At 46.4% G+C, this 22,339-nt stretch overlaps 1 protein-coding gene across 2 annotated transcripts in view; it reads left to right on the top strand.

The window, feature by feature from the left end:
• The first annotated feature begins 4,160 nt into the window (after positions 1–4,160).
• RAD54L (RAD54 like) overlaps positions 4,161–22,339 on the top strand; it is a 28,085-nt gene continuing 9,906 nt past the window's right edge. The window contains exons 1-9 of one of the 2 annotated variants that reach the window (XM_045897773.3): positions 4,161–4,907; positions 5,013–5,099; positions 6,320–6,439; positions 14,252–14,312; positions 15,010–15,145; positions 15,588–15,657; positions 15,753–16,041; positions 16,265–16,389; positions 21,656–21,806. In XM_045897773.3, the coding sequence (XP_045753729.1) occupies positions 4,905–4,907; positions 5,013–5,099; positions 6,320–6,439; positions 14,252–14,312; positions 15,010–15,145; positions 15,588–15,657; positions 15,753–16,041; positions 16,265–16,389; positions 21,656–21,806 (1,042 nt within the window). In that variant the 5' untranslated portion in view covers positions 4,161–4,904. Of the gene's footprint in view, positions 4,908–5,012; positions 5,100–6,319; positions 6,440–14,251; positions 14,313–15,009; positions 15,146–15,587; positions 15,658–15,752; positions 16,042–16,264; positions 16,390–21,655; positions 21,807–22,339 lie in introns of those variants that run through there. The other variant, XM_064589208.1, reaches the window with a different exon arrangement.

Here is a 22,339-nt window from a genome sequence, read left to right as displayed (position 1 = left end):
CTTAGATAACTTTCAGGTCCTTAAAAATGCTCTGCTTGACCAGAAACAAAGTATATCCACTCAGCCAGTCTCCAAACACCAAGCCAACCCTGGGCTCTATATTCATTTCCTGTTCCTTCTCACCCCAGAAAAGGTTCACTATGTTGTCCCAGCCAATCAGATATTTTCTATTATTCTCTTCCTTGTTCTTTATTCTTGATCCTATAAAAGCTTCCTGCCTTCTGCCCATTTAGCTGTTCTCCAAATGGAGACTGACCACTTCATGAAGTATTAAAGTTTGTATTACCTAAATTGTCATCTTCTTCTTCTTTTTAAATTTTATTTATTTATTTGTCAGAGAGAGAGCACAAGCAGGGGGAGTGGGAGAGGGAGAAGCAGGCTCCCTGCCGAGCAAGGAGCCTGATGTGGGACTTGATCCCAGAACCCTGGGATCATGACCTGAGCCGAAGGCTGACACCTAACGACTGAGCCACCCAGGCGCCCCTAGACAAAATATTCTTAACACCAAAGTCATGATCCATAAAAAGGAAAATTTGATAAATTGTACTTTGTCAAAATTAAAAATGCTTGTTCTGGGGCACCTGGAGAGCTCAGTCATTTGTGTCTGACTCTTGGTTTCAGCTGGGGTCATGATCTTGGGGGTGTGGGATCCAGCCCCCTGTCAGGCTCCATGGTCAGCAGGGAGTCTGCTTGAGATTTTCTCTTTCTCCCTCTACCCTTCCCCCTGCTCTCTCTCTCTCACATGCATGTGCGCACACACTCTCTCTCTCAAATAAATAAATAAATCTTTTGGGGAAATGCTTGTTCTGTAAAAGACTCTGTTAAGAGGATAAAAAAACAAGCTACAGAATGGGAGAAAATATTTACAAACCATATATCTGACAAAGGGCTAGAATATATAAAACATGCTAAAAACTCCACAGTAAAAAACAATCCAATTAGAAAATGGGCAAAAGATATGAGACATTTCACTGAGGAGGATATACAGATGTCAAATAAGCCTTGTAAAGATGTTCAATGTCACGAGCAATTAGGGAAATGCAAATTAAAATCACAATGAGATGTTACTTCACACCTATCAGAATAGCTATAGTAAAAAATAGTGACAACATCAAATTTGTGAGGACTTGGAAAAACTGGATCACTCAAACATAGCTGGTGGAAATGTAAAATGGTACAGCCACACTGGAAGACATTTCGTCAGTTTTTTCTTTTTATATATTTATTTTAAAGATTTATTTATTTATTTGAGAGAGAGAGGGAACAGGCAGAGGGAGAGAATATCTAAGCAGATGCCTGCAGAGCCCAACGGGGCGGGGGGCGGGTCCTCGATCTCATGATCTCTCATGAGATCAGAACCTGAGCTGAAACCAAGAGTCAGACACTTAATGGACTGAGCCACCAAGGTGCCCCTGTCAGTTTTTTAAAAAACTAAACATGCAACTACTCTACAACCTAGCAATTGCACTCCGGGGCATGTATCCCGCAGAATGAAGACTTATCACACAAAAATCTACACACAAATGCTTACAGCAGTTCATAATAGCCAACACTGGAAACAACCCAGATGTAATTAAATAAACTGAGGTACATCCATACCATAGAAAACTACTCAGCAATAATAAGGAACAAATTGTTACACATAATGCAACAATACAGATGAATCTCTGGAGGATTATGCTGACTGAAAAAGCCAATTTAAAAAAGTTGCATACTATGTAATTCCATTTATATAACATTCTTGAAATGACAGAACTATAGAAATGGAGAACAGATTATTGGTTGCCAAGGGATTAAGGAAGGGGTAGAGGTGGGACAGAAATGGATGTGGCTATAAAAGGTCAACATGAGGGATCGTTGGGCGGTGATGGAAATGTTCTGTATCATGACTGTATTATTGGTAATATCTTGGTCATGATGTTGTATGATGGTTTTACAAGATACCATTAGGGGTGGGGAAAGGGTACATAGGATCTCTCTGTATTATTTCTTACAACTGCCTGCAAATCTGCAATTATCTCAAAATAAAACATTTAATTAAAAAGATCAGTAAGTGGGGCTCCTGGGTGGCTCAGTCATTTGAGTGTCCAACTCTTGGTTTTGACTCAGGTCATGATCTCAGGGTTGTGAGATGGAGCCAGCACCAGGCTCAGCACTGGGCAGGGAGTCAGCTTGGGATTCTCTCCCTCTGCCCCTCCCCCACTTATCTCTCTCAAAAATAAATAAATAAAATCTTTAAAAAGATCAGTAAGTAAAACATTATTGCCCTCCACCACCCAAATAATAATAGTTATCATCAGAGGCAGATTTACCATGAAGCTAAGGGTAAGCTTCAGGGCCCATCTGCATAGACCCTGCGAGTGCTGGAAGTTACTAGAGATTTGTAATCAGTGTTCTAATTGGGGAGAAGCCAGATTGTAACAGGAAGCATTTCTAATCAACTGCCTAGAGAAGTTTCAGAGGAAAGGGACCTAAATTTCCAAGATTCCATAATTGGGTACTCTTTTCCTCATTCTAAGCAAATATTAATATGTGTACCTAATTTTAGAGGGTCTCAACAAGTACTTAACAAAAGGTTCAGGCCCCACAAAACCCGGCTCTGACCCTCCTTAGCAAGGTGGCTAAGGACAATGACTCTGGAGCCACACACTAGGTATGTGACTCTAGACAAGTTACTGGTTTCTCGTAGCCTCTTTCTTCATCTATAAAATGGGGACAATAATAAACCTACCTCATAGTTGTGAGTACTAAATGAATTATTATATCTCAGAAGCTTGGAAGTGCTTGGTAGTAAATGTTATGTATACCATTATTATTATTAGTGAGCACCTAGGTTGTCCCTGGCACGGTGTTGAGGACTTTATTTATTTTTTATTATTTTTTAAAGATTTTATTTATTTGACAGAGAGAGAGAGCGTGAGCACAAGCAGGGGGAGTGGGAGAGGGAGAAGCAGGCTCCCCCTTGAACAGGGAGCCCCATGCAGGGCTTGATCCTAGGACCCTGGGATCATGACCTGAGCTGAAGGCAGAGGCTTAACCAAATGAGCCACCCAGGCGCCCCTATTTATTTATTTTTAAAGATTTTATTTATTTTTTTAAGTAGGCTCCACGCCCAACTTGGGGGTGAACTGGATCCTGAGGTCAAGAGCAGCTTGCTCCACCAAATGAGCCAGCCAGGCGCCCCTATGTTGAGTATTTTAAACGCTGATTTATTTAATTCTCAGAATAACCTTGTGGGGAAAGTACTAATAGAATGCACATTTTATTTTTTTTTTAAGATTTGTTTTTAAATATTCATTTATTTGAGAGAGTGAGAGAGAGCACAAGCGCGGGAGTGAGGGGGGTGGGGCAGAGGGAGAGGGAGAAGCAGATTCCCAGCTGAGCAGTGAGCCCAATGTGGGGCTTGAGCCCAGGACTCAGGCATCATGACCTGAGCTGAAGGCAGACACTTAACCAACTGAGCCACCCAGGCGCCCCTATTTATTTTAGAGAGAGAGAGAGGGAGGTGGTAAGGGGCAGAGAGAGGGAAGCCAACCCCATGCTGTAGCTCAGAGGCTGGGCTCGAACTCAGGAGGCTGAGATCACCACCGGAACTGAAGCCAAGAGTCAGACGCTTAACTGCACCACCCAGGCGTCCCTAGAAAGTATATTTTTGATGTGAAGAAACTGAAGTTTTGAGAGATAGAGTCGTTAAGTCTCGATTCCAAGAATCACACTTCCACCAACATGATTTTGCCTAGATAAGAAAGGCAGCTTCCTTCAAGAAACCCCTGATCAAAGAATCACATCCCCAAGGGTGGTATCACTGCCGGAGCAGTGCTGGAGGTAGGCACTCAGCGCCAAAGACTCCTGCCACCCTCCGGGTGGGCGAGATCTGACTCCGAACCTGCATCACAGCTCCAGGCCCAGCACAGGGGAAGTGCAGAAGCGTGCCGTCCTTCTTGACACGCAGACTGGCGACTACTCCTCCACACCCCAGTCTGATGCAAACGTCACTTCAGTAGCCTGCTCCGCCCACGTCGCCCAACCGCTCCTGTCACTGTTGGCCCCGCCCATCCCCCTAAGTCCCACCTCCTAGCAGGTCCGTTTAGCCTCAGCTCCAGCGCCCGCGCCCCGCGGTGACTGCAGCACAAGGCCCGCCCCCTTCCTGGGGTCGCGAGCGCCGAACGCATCGAACGCAGCCAATAGGTGGTGCGGCGGCAGCACCGCGGGAGGTTCGATTCACTGGGCCTGGCGGGTCCGGGGACTCCTGGCGGCTGTTAACGCGCGTTTTGGGAAGAGGAAGGTTGAAGCGGGAGTGCTACGGTCCGGATTCACTTTTGCTGTTCTTTCCAGCTCTTCCTGGTATTCCCTTCCCAAGCCCGGGTCTTTTACTTGTCCGGCCTGGACCCCTGCTCGACCTCCCCCAGTCCGGGCCTGGCTTCCGGGCTCCAGACCTGGGAAAAACCCCTTCGGACTCGGCGCCTCGCCCTCCCTCCGCCTCGGATTTTCACCCCGGCCCCTGTCCCCTGGCCTGTGATTTCTTTTTATCTCCTGCAACTACCCCCGCCATCACGTCCACCTGGGACCATTTGCCCGACTTCTCTCTGCCAGTCTGGTACTCCATCTTCCTCTCCCCCGCCCCCTCCCCCATCCCAGACCTTTACTCACCTTTGCTTGGATACATCCTCTTTGGCCTGCTCTTCCGCCTAGATTAATTGACGACCGACACTCTCACAGTTTGGACCCAAACTCCAGCCCCTAGCTGGATTCCCTCCATCCATGCTCCCTCTTTAATTAGCCCATGCTTTCAGTAATACAGCAGCTCGCTTTAACCGGCCGGCCGTGGTTCTGCACTCTCAGCTGCTGGCTGCCTTTCATCTTTGGCTGATGGGTACTTGACGTTTTATGCTTCTGAGCCCAGGATGGTAAGTATGGCCCTAAGGGAGACTGTGGGTAGCCTTGTGTCTCCGTCTAATGGGTTTAGGCTGCGGGATCTCTGGAAGTGCTCAGTTTCCATATTCCCCTTACAGAGGAAGAGCTTAGCTCCTAGCCAGCTGGCCAAGAGAAAACCGGAAGGCAGATCTGGTGATGATGAAGACTGGCAGCCTGGGACAGTGGTGAGTACCCTGCCCTCCAGGGGGTGGGACAGGTAGGATGCAGGGCTGTTTGGGCAGAAAGGAGTCCTGGACTTGGTTTCTGGGGTTACATGGATGAACCTGGTCACCTCCAGAAACTCTTTCAGTAAACTTTTACTTAGTGCTTACCAAGTGTCAGGCATTGAACAAGATAAAAAAAATCTTGGTCCTCAAGGTGCTTACTAGAACTTAATATAGCCTCAATTTTTCTGGTAGAGAGGGATATTCCAAAGCAAAAGAGCAGATTGGGTTGGGCCTTTTGGCTCCCTTGGGAAAAATAAAATGGCTCCCCAATAGCAACTAGTTGCCTGCTCTTTTGCTCTTTATCCCCTACCCAATATCACAAAACAGTAGAGTATATAGGGCCTGTTCTGAGCTCACTTGGGCCTAGATTAGAGGAGTGGTGCCCATCTAGTCCCTGCTAATACTCAAGTGCAGTATGTTTGACTTTGGATTGGTCCTGTGCTCTGTTTCCGCTGTTGAGGCTTTCTGGGGCTGACCGGGTAGGACCTATGTATACAAAAATCAATAGGATAATACAGCATATACTTCAGAGAGAAAGAGCAGTTCACGAAGTAAGGGCTTGGCCACTGGAACTTTGGAGAAAGGGATTAGCTAAGGAAGGTCAAGAAGGCAGTTTTGGGCAGGGCCTGTATGTGAGGGGTGAAGGGGCTGGTGTTTGTTTCAGGTGTTTCTTGTAGGATCACTGAAGCTTCAAAAACCTTCAAAGGTTCCGTGGGGTCTTGCCCTGAAGTTGCACCACTGCTGGTGTGCAGGGGGCTCCTCTGCCTGAGAGGGACAAGGCTGCCTCTTGCTACTTACATGGGTCACAGACTTGAACTTGGGGCAGCACTTGGTGCAGCTGGGTCATAAATGGTGCTCTTTGCTCCTGAAAACCCTTTCAGTGCTAGCGACCTCACTGCCATGGTGTGGGCTGACTGGCTCGCTTTATTCACCTCATCCAGTGCCCATCTTCCGATTAGACAAGTTCTGTAACCTCATTAACTTCCAGTTTTCTCACCTGCTAAGTGAGTATAATAATAAACATTTATCATAGGCTTGCTGTGATGATGATACATGATAATATATGTGAAGAGTTTAGCACAGTGCCCGGCATTTAATAACGTTTTAAATGTGAGTTACCATTGTGGTGAGCTCTGTGGTCTTCCAGACTTGACTTACCTTCCCCAATACTCTTCTAGACTCCCAAGAAACGGAAATCCAGCAGTGGGACTCAGAGCCAGGAGTGTTTCCTGTCTCCCTTTCGGAAAACTTTGATTCAACTAACCAATCGGCCACCCTGTCTGGATAGTAGTCAACATGTAAGTCAGAACTGCAACCTGTTGGTGAATGCGTGTGCCCTATGGAGGCACCTTTCTTGTTTTGTCTAGGGAGGCTTCTACCCCTGAAGACTTCCTCAGTGCTCTACAGAGGAGCCAGCAGACAGACTTTGGTGGAGGCTTTGGGTCTACCTACAGCCTCAGGGGCCTGGCCTCTTTCCTTCAAGATGTGTGCCTGACTTGGAGTCCCTGTTTATGGTTATCTGGGCTCCAGATCTCAGGTGGCTCAGATTCCTGAGGACATGAGGGTATAGAAAAGGAATGGCCATGGCAGGGTGTTGGAACCAGGATCCTCATGCCAGCTCAGTCTCTCACTTAGCATATGGCTTTAAGAGGTATCAGAGTCCTACAGCTTCCACGTGTTTCCGCTAGTAAAATCCAACATAATCTTTACTACGGCAGGTTCTGTGCATTATCTCATGTAACTCATTTTTTAAGATGTGGAAGCTGAGTCTCCGAGGGGTTAAGTAGTTTGCCCAAAATTACAGAGTAGTCAGATCTGCTTAGCTTCACCAAAGCTTTTTCCACCAAACTTTCTGAGGACATTGGTATTGAGCTCTGGCACTGAGCTCCAAAAACTTTTGGAATTTCTTTTTTTTTTTTTTTAAGATTTTATTTATTTGACAGAGAGAGACACAGTGAGAGAGGAAACACAAGCAGGGGGAGTGGGAGAGGGAGAGGGAGAAGCAGGCTTCCCGCTGAGCAGGGAGCCCAATGCGGGGCTCGATCCCAGGACCCTGGGATCATGACCTGAGCCGAAGGCAGATGCTTAACGACTGAGCCACCCAGGCCCCTTTCTTTTTTTTTTTTTAAATTTTATTTATTTACCTGTGGGAGAGCACGTGTGTACTGAGCTGGGGGGTAGGGTCAGAGGGAGAAGCAGACTCCCCGCTGAGCAGGGAGCCCGATGCATGAGCTGAAAGCAGACTCTTAGCCAACTGAGCCACCCAGGCACCCTTAAGATTTTACTGATAAGAGTGAATCTCTGGAAGAGGGAAGCTTTGACCTTGGTGGGGAGGAGGGATGTCTCCCTCTTCTATCAGAAGGAAGGGATGGTCTAATTTGCAGTAACTAAATAAAGTGAGAGCATGCTCTCTCCCCTGCCTCTGCCAATCTTACCAGACTAGATTCCCGGAGGCTGGTCATTGCAAGTCTTATAGGCTGTGTTCTCACGTTTTAGGCCAGGGATGCTCACATTCTCCCATACTGGTTGCACAAACTTGCAGTTCTTTTTTAAATCTGGATCATGACCTGAGCCGAAGGCAGACCGCCCCCGAGGTACTGGCCCCCAGGTGCTGCACCTTTGGAATTTAAGTGATAAAGCAGTAAAGGTGTCTTTTACTATTCATTAAAAACTTTTTAACCACACCTGAGTTTATGTTAATGAGATTCATTTGTAAAGCAACTAACCTTGGTGGCTAGTTGCCAGGGGCACCAACCTACCAGTGGCTAGTGTTTTAATCAATCATGCCTATGTAATGAAGCCTCCATAAAACCCCAAAAGGTCAGAGTTTGGAGAGCTTTTGAGTTGAACAAGAATTTATCCGCGTGCCTGGAAGTGGCATATCCCAAACTGCTGTGCTCAGGACTCTTCCAGACCTCGCTGTATGTATTTCTTCATCTGGCTCTGCTTATCCTTTAGTAGCCTTTGTGATAAATGGTAAATCTAGTAAGTAAACTTTTCCTGCGTTCTGCGAGCTGCTCTAGAAAAGTAATTGAATCCCAGGAGGGTGTTGGACCCTCCGATTTATAGCCTATTGGTCCGAAGCACCGGGAGCAACCTGGATTTGGGATTGGGGTGGTGGGGAGAGGCAGTCCTGTGGGACGGAGCCCTAACCTGTGGGATCTGATACTCTCTACAGGTAGATAGTGTCAGGATTGAGTTAAATTGTAGAACACGCAGGCGGTGCTGAATAATTGCTTGTGTGTGGAAGCGCCACACATCTGGTGTCAAGTGGTGGGGGGGAGATGCAGGAGTCTGTTTGTACTTTACAGGGACATTTTGAAGGAAAAATGGGAATAAAGTGATAGGAATATGTAATGGATATTAGTTATTTGTGCATTCAGCAAATATTTTTTATTTTTTAAGGTAATTTTATTTAAGATTTTATTTAAAGAGAGAGTGCGCGCTTGTGCACACATAGGCGGGGGGAGCGGCAGGCAAAGGCAGAGGGAGAAGCAGGCTCCCCGACGAGCAGGGATCCCGATGTGGGGCTCAATCCCAGGACCCCGGGATCATGACCTGAGCCGAAGGCAGACGCTAAACCCACTGAGCCACCCAGGCGCCCCTCAGCAAACATTTTAAAACATTTTTACATAATACTTGATAAATACAAAGGAATATGTATATAAGATGTGAAATAGAAAACACAGAATAAACACCCGTGAACCCACCATTCTGCGCTAGAACATCACCAAAGTCATAATCCCTTTTCCCATCCTGACAGGTAACCACTGACCTGAATTATCTTCATCATCTCTTGCTTTTGTGATAGTTGAACTATATATAATTCATTAAGTAATACATTGTTTAATTGTTTACTAAGCCGTATTAAAAAATGGTGTGTATGGGGCGCCTGGGTGGCTCAGTCATTAAGCACCTGCCTTCGGCTCAGGTCATGGTCTCAGGGTCCTGGGATCGACAGCCCCGCATCGGGCTCCCTGCTCAGCGGGAAGCCTGCTTCTCCCTCTCCCACTCCCCCTGCTTGTGTTCCCTCTCTCGCTGTACCTCTCTCTGTCAAATAAATAAATAAAATCTTTAAAAAAAAAAAAAAAATGGTGTGTATGGGGCACCTGGGTGGCTCAGTCGGTTAAGTGTCTGACTCTTGGTTTCGGCTCAGGTCATGATCTCAGGGTGGTGCGATCAGTCTCTGGGCTCAGCGAAGAGTCTCCTTGAGATTCACTTTCTCCCTCTGCCCCTCCCCCTGCGCGCATGCTCTTTCTCTCAAATAAATCTTAAAAAAAAAAAGGTGTGTAGTTCTGTGGGACTCTTCATTTAGGATTCATTCAAGTTGTCCTATGTAAGTATATGACATAAGTGCAAGTGCAGTGGGATTATACAACAGGGGGTCTGACAGTCTGGAGGTTGGTGAAAGACCTGAATCTGAGGGATGTGCTGATTAGGTCGAGTCCTCAAGGATAGGAGGAGTCAGCCAGGTGAAGAGAATGGGCAGTGTTCTAGATAGAGGGGACCCTAAAGGCAAAAGTGCCTCAGGCCCACAAAAATCATATAGTGCAGCCTTGGAGATGAGAGCACTTAGCCTTAAATGTGATGAGTTTGAAGTTCTGTAGGATAGGATATCTAGGTTTGGGGATGGTTGCAAATATGGGTAAGTGTGGAGCCTAGGAGGGAAGTAGAGACTGGAAATAGATTTGGGGTCCATAGCATAGAGATGATATTTGACCCCTCCAAAGTGTATTGGAGTGTCAGTGCAGTCAGGGGAGCTGAGGTGCAACCCTGAGCCCCGAAGAACACTTACCTTTAAGGGAGTTAAGCAGAGAAAGAAGAACTCAGGGACTGAGCATGTGGTCCTAAAGAGGTGGAAGAGTAGGAAAGTGGTGTCATGGCAGTCAAAGGCAGAGAATATTTGGGAAGCAAGAGTGGCCAGCTTTGTCTAGCCAGATAAGGATAGAAATATGTCCACTGGAATTAGGGTTATGTAGGCCATTGGTGGTCTTGGCCAGAGTCATTCCAGAGGAGTGGAAGGGGCAGAAGTTAGGAGAAGTGGAAGATTAGAAAGGGGAGACAGACATCTTTCTAGAAGTTTGAAGGGGTGGAGATAAGAGGTCAAAGGAATTTTTGTTTTTTAACATTTATTTTAGAGAGCAAGTGTGCATGGGGTGGGGGCGGAGAGGGAGAATCTCAAGCAGAGTCCTCACTGAGCATAGGCCCACCCATCCCACCAACCCCCCCCCCCCCATCCCTCTGGAGCTTGATCCCAGGACCCTGAGATCATGATCCTAACTGAAATCAGGAGTCAGACGCCTAACTGACTGAGCCACCCAGGCTCCCCAAAGGAATTTTTGTTTTTAAAATAGGAGAGAGTTAAGCATGTTTTAAATGCTGGTGAGAGAGAGCTAGTAGAGAGGAAGAGGTTGAGATATAGGAGAGATCAGGCAGAACTGATAGAATGAATCTCTGGAAGAGGGAAGCTATGACCTTGGTGGGAAGGAGGGATGCTCTCCCTCTTCTTTTTTTTTTTAACTTTTTTTTTTAAGATTTTATTTATTTGACAGAGAGAGACACAGCAAGAGAGGGAACACAAGCAAGAGGAGTGGGAGAAGGAGAAGCAGACTTCCCGCAGAGCAGGGAGCCCAACGCGGGGCTTGTTCCCAGGACCCCAGGATCATGACCTGAGCCTAAGGCAGACGCTTAACAACTGAGCCACGCAGGTGCCCCTGCTCTCCCTCTTCTATCAGAAGGAAGGGATGATATGAATTTGCAGTAACTAAATTAAGAGCATGCTCTCTCCCCTGCCTCTGCCGGTCTTATCAGACCAGGTTCCCGGAGGCTGGTCATTGCAAGTCTTGTAGGCTGTGCCCTCATGTTTTTGGCCGGAGATGCTCACATTCTTCCACACTAGTTGCACAAGCTTGCAGTTCAAAGTCTTGCATTTTAAATCTGGAGCATAAATTCTTGGCTACTCAGAGCCTCAAATCTAGCCTTCTGTATTGCCAATTTTGAAAATAATATTTCAGTTTTTTGGGGGCACCTGGCTGGCTCAGTCAGTGGAGCCTAAGAATCTTGATCTCAGGGTTATAGGTTCAAGCCCCATGTTGGGTATAGAGATTACTTTAAAAAAAAGTTAATATTTCAGGTTTAGAATTGAAGCCAAATTAGAAAGGAAATTAGAGGGGCATCTGGGTGGCTCAGTCATTAGGCGTCTGCCTTCAGCTCAGGTCATGATCCCGGGGTCCTGGGTCGAGCCCTGCATCGGGCTCCCTGCTCGGCGGGAGGCCTGCTTCTCCCTCTCCCCCTGCTTGTGTTCCTGCTCTTGCTGTCTCTCTCTGTCAAATAAATAAGTAAAATCTTAAAAAAAAAAAAAAAAGAGAGGGCGCCTGGGTGGCTCAGTTGGTTAAGCAACTGCCTTCGGCTCAGGTCATGATCCTGGAGTTCCTGGATCGAGTCCCGCACGGGCTCCCTGCTCAGCAGGGAGTCTGCTTCTCCCTCTGACCCCCCCCCCATGTACTCTCATTCTCTCTCTCTCAAATAAATAAATAAATAATCTTTAAAAAAAAAAAAAAAAGGAAATTAGAATCTATCTCCTTCCTTTCCCTCTTATTTATTTATTTATTTTATTTATTATGAGAGGGAGAGCATCCATTGGAGAGCTGGGGGAGGGGCAAAGGGAGAGGGAGAGAAGCAGACTTCCTGCTGAGTGTGGAGCCCAATATGATGCTGGGGGCTTGACCCCAAGACCCTGAGATCACGACCTGAGTTGAAATCAAGAGTCAGATGCTCAACCAGCAGCCACCCAAGCACCCCATCCTTTTCTCCTCTTTTGACTTAAGGGTGGCTTTGTGTTAGCATTGTTCATATACGACTTTTTCATTATCATTGCTATTCTTAATTATAATAATCATGGTAATTAAAAATAGTACAAGATTTTATTCAGCTGCAAAGAAATATGCAAATAATTTGGGCCTTTCTCTGAACCCCCCCATCATGTTACTTAGTGTGATGAAGTTCAGTTCTCCATATTCTTTTTGTATCTTCCAGGAGATTGTGAAATATATTCATTATATTTTCCTATTTAAAGTACACTGAGTTTCTAGAAATTTATAATCTTTATAGAAATGGGTCAGAATAAAAGTAAAAATTTCAGGGCAAGACAGGTTTGCTTTTTTCCCTATTAAACTACCTTTTTGCTTGAGGGGAATACTTTTCATTATTTCTTTTTCCACTAATGTATTCCCATTAAAACTACCTTTAGGGTTTCTGTTCTTGTTTTCTCCTTGCTTTCTTGGGTTTCAGCTCTTGTTTTATTGAGGTTCACAGGCCATCATAATTCCCTAGAGATCTCAGGGATATGTAGACCAGAAGACCAGAACTTTGATGGGCTTGTCAGAGTTAGCTCAGGGGCTGGCGCTGTGGACTCCCCTGCATGCTCTTCTGCCCCAGCCCCATTACCCAGTGCTGGTTCCAGGCTGAGGTGCTGACACAGAGGCTTCCTGTAGCCTCTGACGTGGAGGCACCAAGGCCACCCTTCTCTAGGACCTATGTATGTTTGCTTCTTGTCACCCTTGTCCCCCCTGCTTTTTTTTTTGTGATTTGTTTGCCCTCTCATGTCCTCTTTCTCATGTTGTTCCCTCTCACACCTTCCCGTGGCAAGAAGCTGCTGACTCTGGGCTGATTCATATGGCTGTAGTCAAACAGTTGGATTAGGAGGCCATACCGCCCACTGGTTACAAGTCAGGGTCTTGGAATGAGGAAAGTCCTGCACCTGTCATGGCCCTGTGACTTGGGAAAGTGACTTAACCACTCTGTCTCAGTATGCCTATCTGTAGAATGGAGATATCAGTGATAGTACGTGGACGTCCTAGTGCTGGTAGTGAGGATTCAATGGCAGTCTGAGTGCGGGCATCTTGAGTGCTTAGCACCACATCTGCTATACACTGTTAGTCACCATTACTGTTGTCATTTTTGCTGTTGTTGTTAATATTATCTACTAATACTACTGTTCCTATTACTGCTACTACCACTACTTTTTGAAGGTCTGGTGAGTTCCCAAGGAGGCCAATGTGGGAAATTAGATGTAGTAGGCAGAATTGATATGACAAAAGAAATGTGAGGTATGTTTGGGAAGATGTAGTCCTGGAGGAGAGTGTTTGAATCCAAATATTGGAGTTCTCTGTTAGTACTGAGGTTGGGTAAGTTTGTGGTGCTTTCTTCTTAAAAGGTGCTGTCCCCTAGGGAATAGTTGTTCTTGCTGGCATGGCCTTTCATGAATGAATGGGTTTAAGCCTTGTGGCTGACAGCTGAGGCTGGGCACTTGCCAGTGGCACTTTGCTGTCCCTGGGTATTTGTAGAATCTTTGTAAAGCCTCAAAGATGAAAGCTGTTGTATAAAACCTAATAACCTAATATGGAGCACTTCTTATGTTCTGGATGCATCTGAGTGAGATGTAATCAAAATATAATGCTCTGAATGTACTATCTTTATTTTTTTATTTTTTTAAAGGTTTTTAAAATTTATTTAATTGGCAGAGTGAGAGAGGGAACACAGCAGGGGGAGTGGGAGAGGGAGAAGCAGGCCTCTTGGTGCCCCTGAATGTATTATCTTTAAATAGGCATGTTGTTATTTTAAATTTTTTTAAAAAGATTTATTTATTTTAGGGGTGCCTGGGTGGCTCATTCGGTTAAGCTTCTGCCTTCGGCTCGGGTCATGATCTCAGGGTCCTGGGATCGAGCCTCGCATCGGGCTCCCTGCTTCTCCCTCTCCCTCTGCCACTCCCCCTGCTGTGCTCACTCACTTTCTCTCAAATAAATAAATAAAATCTTTAAAAAAAAAGATTTTATTTATTTTAGAGAGCAAGAAAGCGTGTGCAAGTTGGGGAGGGGCAGAGGGAGAGGGAGGGAGAGAATCTCAAGCAGATTCTCCACTGAACACAGAACCTGATGTGGGGCTCAATCCACAACCCTCAGATCATGACCCGACTGAATATGAGTCAGGTGATCAACTGACTAAGCCACCCAGGTGCCCCTAAATAGGCATTTTAGACTGCATTTGTAGAAATATTATCCCATAACATCTTTAATCAGTCCTGAATCCCTGTTTCTTCTTTTTCTTTTTAGGAATCCTTTATTCGAAGCATTTTGTCAAAGCCTTTTAAAATCCCCATTCCAAATTATCAAGGTAAAAAAATGGAGACTTTCCTATTTTTTGAATCAATCATGTGTGAATGTATCTGGATAATTTAAAACCTCTGCTTTTGTAAATACATGCTTACCTTGGAATTGAAGATGCCAGGCTAGTGGTGACGGTGTGTGGGGCAACACTCTAGAGGCCTGCATGTAGGCTGTGTTTGATAGCGTCAGGAAGGCCTGCCATGACTAACTGCCCCTCATCTTCTTGGGGGTGGGGGTATGCCAGTGCTTGGGAAGTTCTTGGTGGGCCTGGGTGGCTGAAGGCCTCAGATAGTCAACCTCAGAAACGCTACTAAATTCACTCAGATTGAATGAAACCTGGGTTCTATGTAGGACATAGCGTTGTGCTAAAACTGGGGCTGGGGAGGGAGGAGGCCAACTCTCAAGAGCTCTCCATCTTGAAGGGCCCCTTTGCGTTCTAGACCTTCCTAGGCTTGACTTGAGATGAATAAGACCCAGCCCTCCAGAAGTTTATAGTTAAATGGGAGAAGTAAAATGGGAAGAACTCTGATCTGAGGCAGACTGGGTAATGGTCAGATAGAGGTGCGCAGCTGGGTTTTGGGAGGTTCTGGGAGAGAGAAGGTCATATGCAAGCTTAGGAAAAGTTATGTGAAGGATAGGCATTTGAGCTGGTCCTGCTGATCTCTTCAAAATAGAGGCTCAGGTGACAGATTGTTGGTTTCTAGGTCCTCTGGGCTCTCGGGCCTTGGGCCTCAAAAGGGCTGGGGTCCGCCGGGCCCTCCATGACCCCTTGGAAGAAGGTGCCTTGGTTTTGTACGAGCCTCCCCTGCTGAGCGCCCATGACCAGCTGAAGCTTGACAAGTATGTACATTGGTATTTCTTGAGCAGGTCTGGTCTTCTGTTAAGTGCACATACCTGGAAGGGCAGAGGGCATTGTGGTGTGATTTTTCCTTGGGACTGGCATGTTTTCAGAGTGCTGTCATGACGACTGCATCACCATCCAGAGAGTGGGTAGGTGGGGAAGGAGAGTGCGTGGGGAAGCTTGTGGGCATGTCCAGTTGTTGGAGGTTCCTCACCCTTCCTTCCAAGCTTGCTCAGGGGAGTAGGAGGGATTGATGACATCAGGAACCCTCTCCTCACTTTCTAACGCTTGGAGCAAAAGTTGCTGTGGTTTGATTAGCAGGCCACGAAGGCCCTCTCAGGCAGCTGCCTCTGCGGCCTCTGGATCAGCAGGACACGACTTCCTGAGGGTGTACCCTTGCACTTATCTGAGCTCCATGTTTTCTTTGCTGTGTTTCCTCAGGGAAAAACTCCCTGTCCATGTGGTTGTTGATCCTATCCTCAGTAAGGTCTTGCGGCCTCATCAGAGAGAGGTAAAGGGGGTTGGGGGGAAAGAGGTATGGGCTGGGAGACTGCCATCCCTGGGGCAGCAGCAGTGTGGATACCAAAGTGGCCTTTTATTCACCAGGGAGTGAAGTTCCTGTGGGAGTGTGTCACCAGCCGGCGCATCCCTGGCAGCCATGGCTGCATCATGGCTGATGAGATGGGCCTGGGCAAGACGCTGCAGTGCATCACGTTGATGTGGACGCTTTTGCGCCAGAGTCCAGAGTGCAAACCAGAAATTGACAAGGCAGTGGTGGTGTCACCCTCCAGCCTAGTGAAGAACTGGTACAATGAAGTTGGGAAATGGCTTGGAGGGAGGATCCAACCTCTGGCCATTGACGGAGGCTCTAAGGACGAGATAGACCAAAAGCTGGGTATGGAGCCTTAACAGAGTTGGCTGTGCTCTTCCATATAACTTGCTCCTTTCTTGTGTGTATGCTCCCTGATGGCCAGCAGGCTGAGGGCAATGAGGGGGTAGAAGAGAATTCCCATGCAAAATAGTGGAAATAGTTATTTCCAGGCTAAATTAAAGAACTATCAAACTTTTTTCTTTAAGATATTGTAAGATTTGTTCCCTTCACGTGTTTTCTGTTGTAGAAGGATTCATGAACCAGCGTGGAGCCCGGGTGCCTTCTCCCATCCTCATCATTTCCTATGAGACATTCCGCCTTCATGTTGGAGTCCTCCAGAAAGGGAGTGTTGGACTGGTCATATGTGACGAGGTACTTGACTTTCAGCAGCAGTCTGAGAGTCCTGGTAGAGGAAAGTGTTGAAATCTCCTCACTAAGAACTGCCATCCAAGCCCTGTGTCAGTCACTGGGGATTTTTTTTTTTTTTTCTAGATTTTATTTATTCATTTGAGAGAGCGCATGAGTGGGATGATGGGGGGGGAGAGAAGCAGACTCCCCACTCAATAGGGAACCTGACACGGCCTCGATCTCAGGACCCCGAGATCATGACCTGAGCCAAAGGCAGACGCTCAACTGACTGAGCCACCCAGGCGCCCCAGTCTTTGGGGAATATTAAGGACAGAACTTGTTGCCTTAGAGGATGCAAGTGAGAGGGAGAGCCTTTGACACCAACCTGCCAATAGGGATTAAGCAGTGCTTGGAACTCCAAGGAGGGTGAGGTTTGGTTTTGTGCCTCTAGACAGTATTCTTAGACCAAGGAAAGACTTTGAAGGATGAGAGGGATTTGGATGGGTGGAGAGACATAGTACAGTGTTTAGGGGACTAGGTTCTGGAGTCAGGCTTTTATTCAAATTCTGGCTCTTCTACTTACCAGTGAAATGATCTTGGACAAGTCACTTAACCACCCGAGCCTCTGTTTCTGAGTCAGTAAAGTGGGGTAATTCATTTGTTTCATGGGATAATTGTGAGGATTAAATGAGGAGAATGCGGGAAAGCTCTTATCATAGTGCCTGGTATGTCATAAGACTGGTAGTTGTCATAAGACTGTTTTTTTTTGTTGTAGGCTGGGGGGATGCATGTGAACGGAAACACAGGTAGGAAAGCCCAGTGTGGACAGTCCATACACCTTAGAGTAGTCTGTGTTGACTCTCTGGGACAAAGGGAAATGTGGTAATAGTTACTTCCTAGCCTTTTCCACCACTATGCATGAATGGTGGTAGAGATGCTACTACCTAGAAAGGCATGAGGGTGGCTGGGAACTACCTGGTATAAAGAATTTTCCAGGTTTTCAGGGTGCTTGGCTACGCTGAGGCTGCTACCATTGTTTGCATCTCTTGGGAAGAGTGAAGGCCACTTTGCACACCCCTGGGGCTTTAGTGGAGAGATGGCTGAAAGACTTGGCCCCGTTTGTCAACTGATTGGCAAGCCTGACTATGCTCTGGGAACTACAGGTTAGCTCAGTACCTGAGGGACTTTTGGGGAGGTTACAGGGAAGAAAGGCTTACTTTTGGGATGCCATGCTTGCTGTTAGGATCTCTTTCCCAGTTGGGCTTTTGTCCCTAATAAAGAGTCCATCATTGTCCGGCTTGTGTACCAACCTGTGGCAGCTCGATGGGCTGTTCTTGTAAAAGTAAAGGGTTTAGCAGGTTGAGGTGGGTTATATGTGTGATAATCCTATAAAGCTCAGGGCCCTGGCCCATCTAGATTTTCTTCTGCTCTGTAGTGTTTCTTTTCTTTCTCATTCTGTCCTGTTTTGCGACCTGACTCTGCAGGGCAGAGGGGAGTAGGCTGCTGCTTGCCACACTGCAGCATCCTGGCCCTCCTTTTTACTCATCTGCCCTTTTTTGTCAGCAATTTGTCAATTGTCAGAGACACAAGGAAGCCAGTCCTGAAAGACAGTCAGCCTACTCTAGGAGGAGTTTGTCAGTTTGTCCCGTTCAGACCCTAGAAAGGGAAGATGCTACCCCAGGCTTTCATGCTCCCAGCATCCACGATGCTTTCTCCTAGCTGATGCTTCTCTCTGGCACACAGAAGTGCTGCATAATAACTCTGTGTACAAAATCTTTGGTCCTTACAGTAATCCGAGTTAGGGCAAGTCAGAAGACTTGGGCTCAGCCTTGGCTCTGCCACTTGTAAGCAGCCTGTGCAGATGAGACTGCTTGGAGACTGTCACTTCCATGCAGTGAGCGGGTGGCACAGGGTCTACCTGAGAGGGATGTGGTCCAGATCAAGAGAGAAGATGTATGGAAGTATTTTGTAAAGTATATGAATAGGTGAGGGATTGACATTGTTGTCATCATCTCAGTTTTGGAGGTTAGGAGAAGTGTGATGACTTGCCCAGTTGCCCCCTGCCAGGACCTAGTGAGCTGGGACTTGAATCCAGGCCTGAGATTTTTAAGAGCTGGCTCTTATCCCTTACTGCCTCAGGTATAATACAAAACTTGGTGTAAGAAGCGTGGCTTAGGCATGGGTAGCAGAATGTGTGCCTTATCCAGACCCGTATATGTTCTTTTATAAGATCTAGAACACATGGCAAATCAGAAGAAACATGCTGGGGAAATGCATCAAAAACAAGAATGTTACTCGTAGGGCTCATGTTTCAGAGAGAAAACTGGTATTTAATCGTGGTATCATTTTTTGTTTTTAAAAAGGATAAGTGGAGAACCCTGCCAGAACAGAAATTAAGCAGCAGCTTATTAATAAGAGCTCTGACAACTTTTCATCTGGCCAAACGTTTGATTTGCTGAATTGCCAGAGTTTGGCTTTTATTTTTTTTAAAGATTTTATTTTTAGGGCGCCTACGTGGCTCAGTCAGTTGAGTATCTGACTCTTGATCTCAGCTCAGGTCTTGATCTCAGGGTCGTGAGTTTAGGCCCTGCCTTGGGCTTTGCACTGGGTATGGAGCCTACTTTAAAAAAAAAAAAAAAAAAGAGGGGCGCCTGGGTGGCTCAGTCGTTAAGCGTCTTGCCTTCGGCTCAGGTCATGATCCTAGGGTCCTGGGATCGAGCCCCGCATCAGGCTCCCTGCTCCGCGGGAAGCCTGCTTCTCCCTCTCCTACTCCCCCTGCTTGTGTTCCCTCTCTCACTGTGTTTCTCTCTGTCAAATAAATAAATAAAATCTTAAAAAAAAAAAAATATATATATTTTTTAAGACATCCAAAACAAAAAAATAAAAAACAACTAGAGGCTCCAAGCTCTAGCCCTGAAACAAAGAAGGCTGAGACTCTGGAGCCTAAGAGGGAAATGAAACTTGTGAGGAAATTACCCGAAAGACCCTAGGGAAATAGGTGTCAACAATTGGGTCCCTCTCAACTGAAGCTCCCTGAGGGCAGACATCATGGGACCCCCAGGACCTGACACACATCAGGCACTTAATAAATAACCCAATAAATGAACTAACACAATATCCCTGTGGGTCTCTGGAAGGGAAAGCTGATCCCAACTCCCTATGGGAATACCCGGGCTACAGACCCACCTCCTCCCACCATCACCCAGAGATTTTTTTTTTTTTTTTAAGATTTTATTTATTTGACAGAGACACAGTGAGAGAGGGAACACAAGCAGGGGGAGTGGGAGAGGGAGAAGCAGGCTTCCCGCTGAGCAGGGAGTCCGATGTGGGGCTCGATCCCAGGACCCTGGGATCATGACCTGAAGGCAGATGCTTAACAAAAGAGACGCCCAGGAGCCCCCACCCAGAGATTTAAAACCCAAACTCTGGGGTGCCTGGCTGGTTCAGTCAGAAGAGTGTGCTACTCTTGATCTCAGGGTTGTGAGTTCAAGCCCCATGCTGGGTGTAGAGATTGCTTAAAAATAAAATCTTTTTTCAGATTTTATTGAAAATCTATCTGCAGAGCTGGGAGCCCGATGCGGGACTCGATCCCAGGACCCTGAGACCATGACCTGAGCCGAAGGCAGTCGCTTAACCGACTGAGCCACCCAGGCGCCCCAAAAAATATTTTTAAATTGAGATGTAATTGACATATAACATTGTATTTTAGGTATACAACATCCAGTCATTTTTAAAGTTTAAAATTCTAGGTCTAATTCTTCTTTAATAGCAACGGTGGTTATTAATTCATTTTATTCAACAAACATTTACTGAGTAGTTCTCTGTGTGCGGCTCTGTCCTATGCACCAAGTTATATAAAGGCAAGTCTGACATGGTCTCTGCCTTAAGAAGTTCTTGTCTAGCTGAGGAGATTAAGTAGAGTATGATTAGTACTATAGTATATATAGCAGTAGATGAGCAGCAGGGTAGTGCACTGCCCAGACTTTGGAATCACAAAGACCTGAGTTCAAATCCTAGTTCTGCTTTCTACCAGTGTGATTTGGGATAACAGTTCACCTCTCTGAACTTCATTTTCTCTAAAATAGGTATTACAATTCCCATTTACCTGATTGTTATCTGGATTATAGAAGAGACTATAGGGATTCAGTAAACAGCTATTATGTTACAGGGTGCCATAGGAGCATGGAAGTGGGAGAGACCAACAGCCTGGGGTCCTTGAGGAAGGCTTTGCATAGGAGGTGACATTTGAGGAATTTGCCTGTGGGAGAGAATTCTGGGCAGAGGAATGGCATGGGCAAAGAGACCTAAGGAAATCCAGCATTAGGAGTGGGGAGGAGTTACAGCTTCTTGGACTAAGACAAGCTGTTGAAAGTTGTCAGAGAAGTTATCTAGGGCCTTATTGAGAAGTGCTAAACTAATGAACTTGGACTTGATTCTAGAGACAGGAGGGTCAGTGGAGGGTCTGTGTTTAATTGCATCGTACAAGGCTGACCAGAGGGGGTGGCGCATGCTGACTTGTTTGTTCATTCTTTCACGGGTGGTTGCGTTTCGAATGCCTTGCCCGGTACGGGCTGAAATGGGGGACTTTGGATAGAAGAGGCACAGGCCTGATCTTGGTTCTTGTGGTTCTTGGGGAAAGAGGAAAGACAATAGGGTTCTTTACAACTTTCTTGAAAAAGCCTTAAAAAAGAGAGAAGTAACAGTGGTGTGTATGAGGGGTGAGTGACGGAGAATAGAGATTGGGGTACAGATGCAAAGGGAGGCAGAGAGAGGCTCTTCAGGTATATGAGCTGTGGATTCTGCAGGGTGAGGGAAGGAGGAGCCTGGCCTAAGTCCCTTTAGCTCTGACAGCCTAGACATGGCCTGTAGACCAATCCAGAAGGCCTCTGGCTCAGTAGGTTCGAGGTTGGTTGGGCTGATGAGGAGGGGAGGATTCCCTGAAAACAGGGGTCTAGAATAGAACATGGCTGAATGTCTCTGAAGAAGATAGGCAGCTTGCTAAGGCTCTGGAGGTTGGGGCAGGGAAGACGAGGGGAGGTAACGGAGTCAAGGGAATCCTTGCTTTATGAATGTAGCACTGATGGTCTGGAAACTGAAGGTCTGTCTCTTGAGCCTGACTTTTCTCCCTAAGGAGGCAGGTAAATTCTCACTCTTTCTGTATCCTGCTCAGTTCCCAAGGCCCAGGACCTGTAATGTTTATGATTCCTCTTTCCCTGTCTACATAGGACTTCGCTATCGTTAGGGATGCCAGATCATGCCCAGGCCTAAGTGAGAATTAATTTCCTTGCAGGGACACAGACTTAAGAACTCTGAGAATCAGACTTACCAGGCACTGGACAGCTTGAACACCAGCCGGCGGGTGCTTATCTCCGGGACCCCCATCCAGAATGATCTCCTTGAGTATTTCAGCTTGGTACATTTTGTTAATTCAGGCATTCTGGGTAAGAAACCAGCCTTGTCTGCTACATTGGAGAGGAGGCTTGCTTTGGCCTTGGGAGTATAACTCTAGCTGAAGAGAGAAAGGGGAGAATGCTAGTTATATGTAGGTCACTAGGCACTCTTGTAGGAAGACTTCTTTTGTCAGGGAGTAGCTTAACCATTGGGAGACATTGTTTCTACTGAACAACTCAGCAAGGCCCATGGCAGCCATTTTTCCACCGCAGAGGTGGTAGGGCTATGCACAATGTAGTGTCACTATGGGCTGGGGATGGAAACACTACCCCTAGGCATTTTTGCTCATCACATCCTAGCTGCCTCAAGAGCTTTGGCCTTGGAGCAGACTGTCTTGGGCAATTTTTGTTTCTTAACTACTTTTAGTGTACAATTCACTGTCATTAAATATGCTTACATTGTTGTGCAACCATCACCACCATCCATCTCCAGAACTTTTTCTATCTTGCAGATCTGAACCTCTACCCATTAAACAATAAATCCCCCTGTCCCATTCCCCCCAGCCTCTAGCAACCACAGGTGG

Source organism: Mirounga angustirostris, unplaced genomic scaffold (assembly GCF_029215605.1).
Source record: "Mirounga angustirostris isolate CCGP_5_RB_7025 unplaced genomic scaffold, mMirAng1.0.hap1 SCAF_4, whole genome shotgun sequence".
Taxonomy (NCBI): domain Eukaryota; kingdom Metazoa; phylum Chordata; class Mammalia; order Carnivora; family Phocidae; genus Mirounga; species Mirounga angustirostris.
Note: the sequence above shows the minus strand (reverse complement) of the source record. Positions and strands in the feature narration are given on the sequence as shown.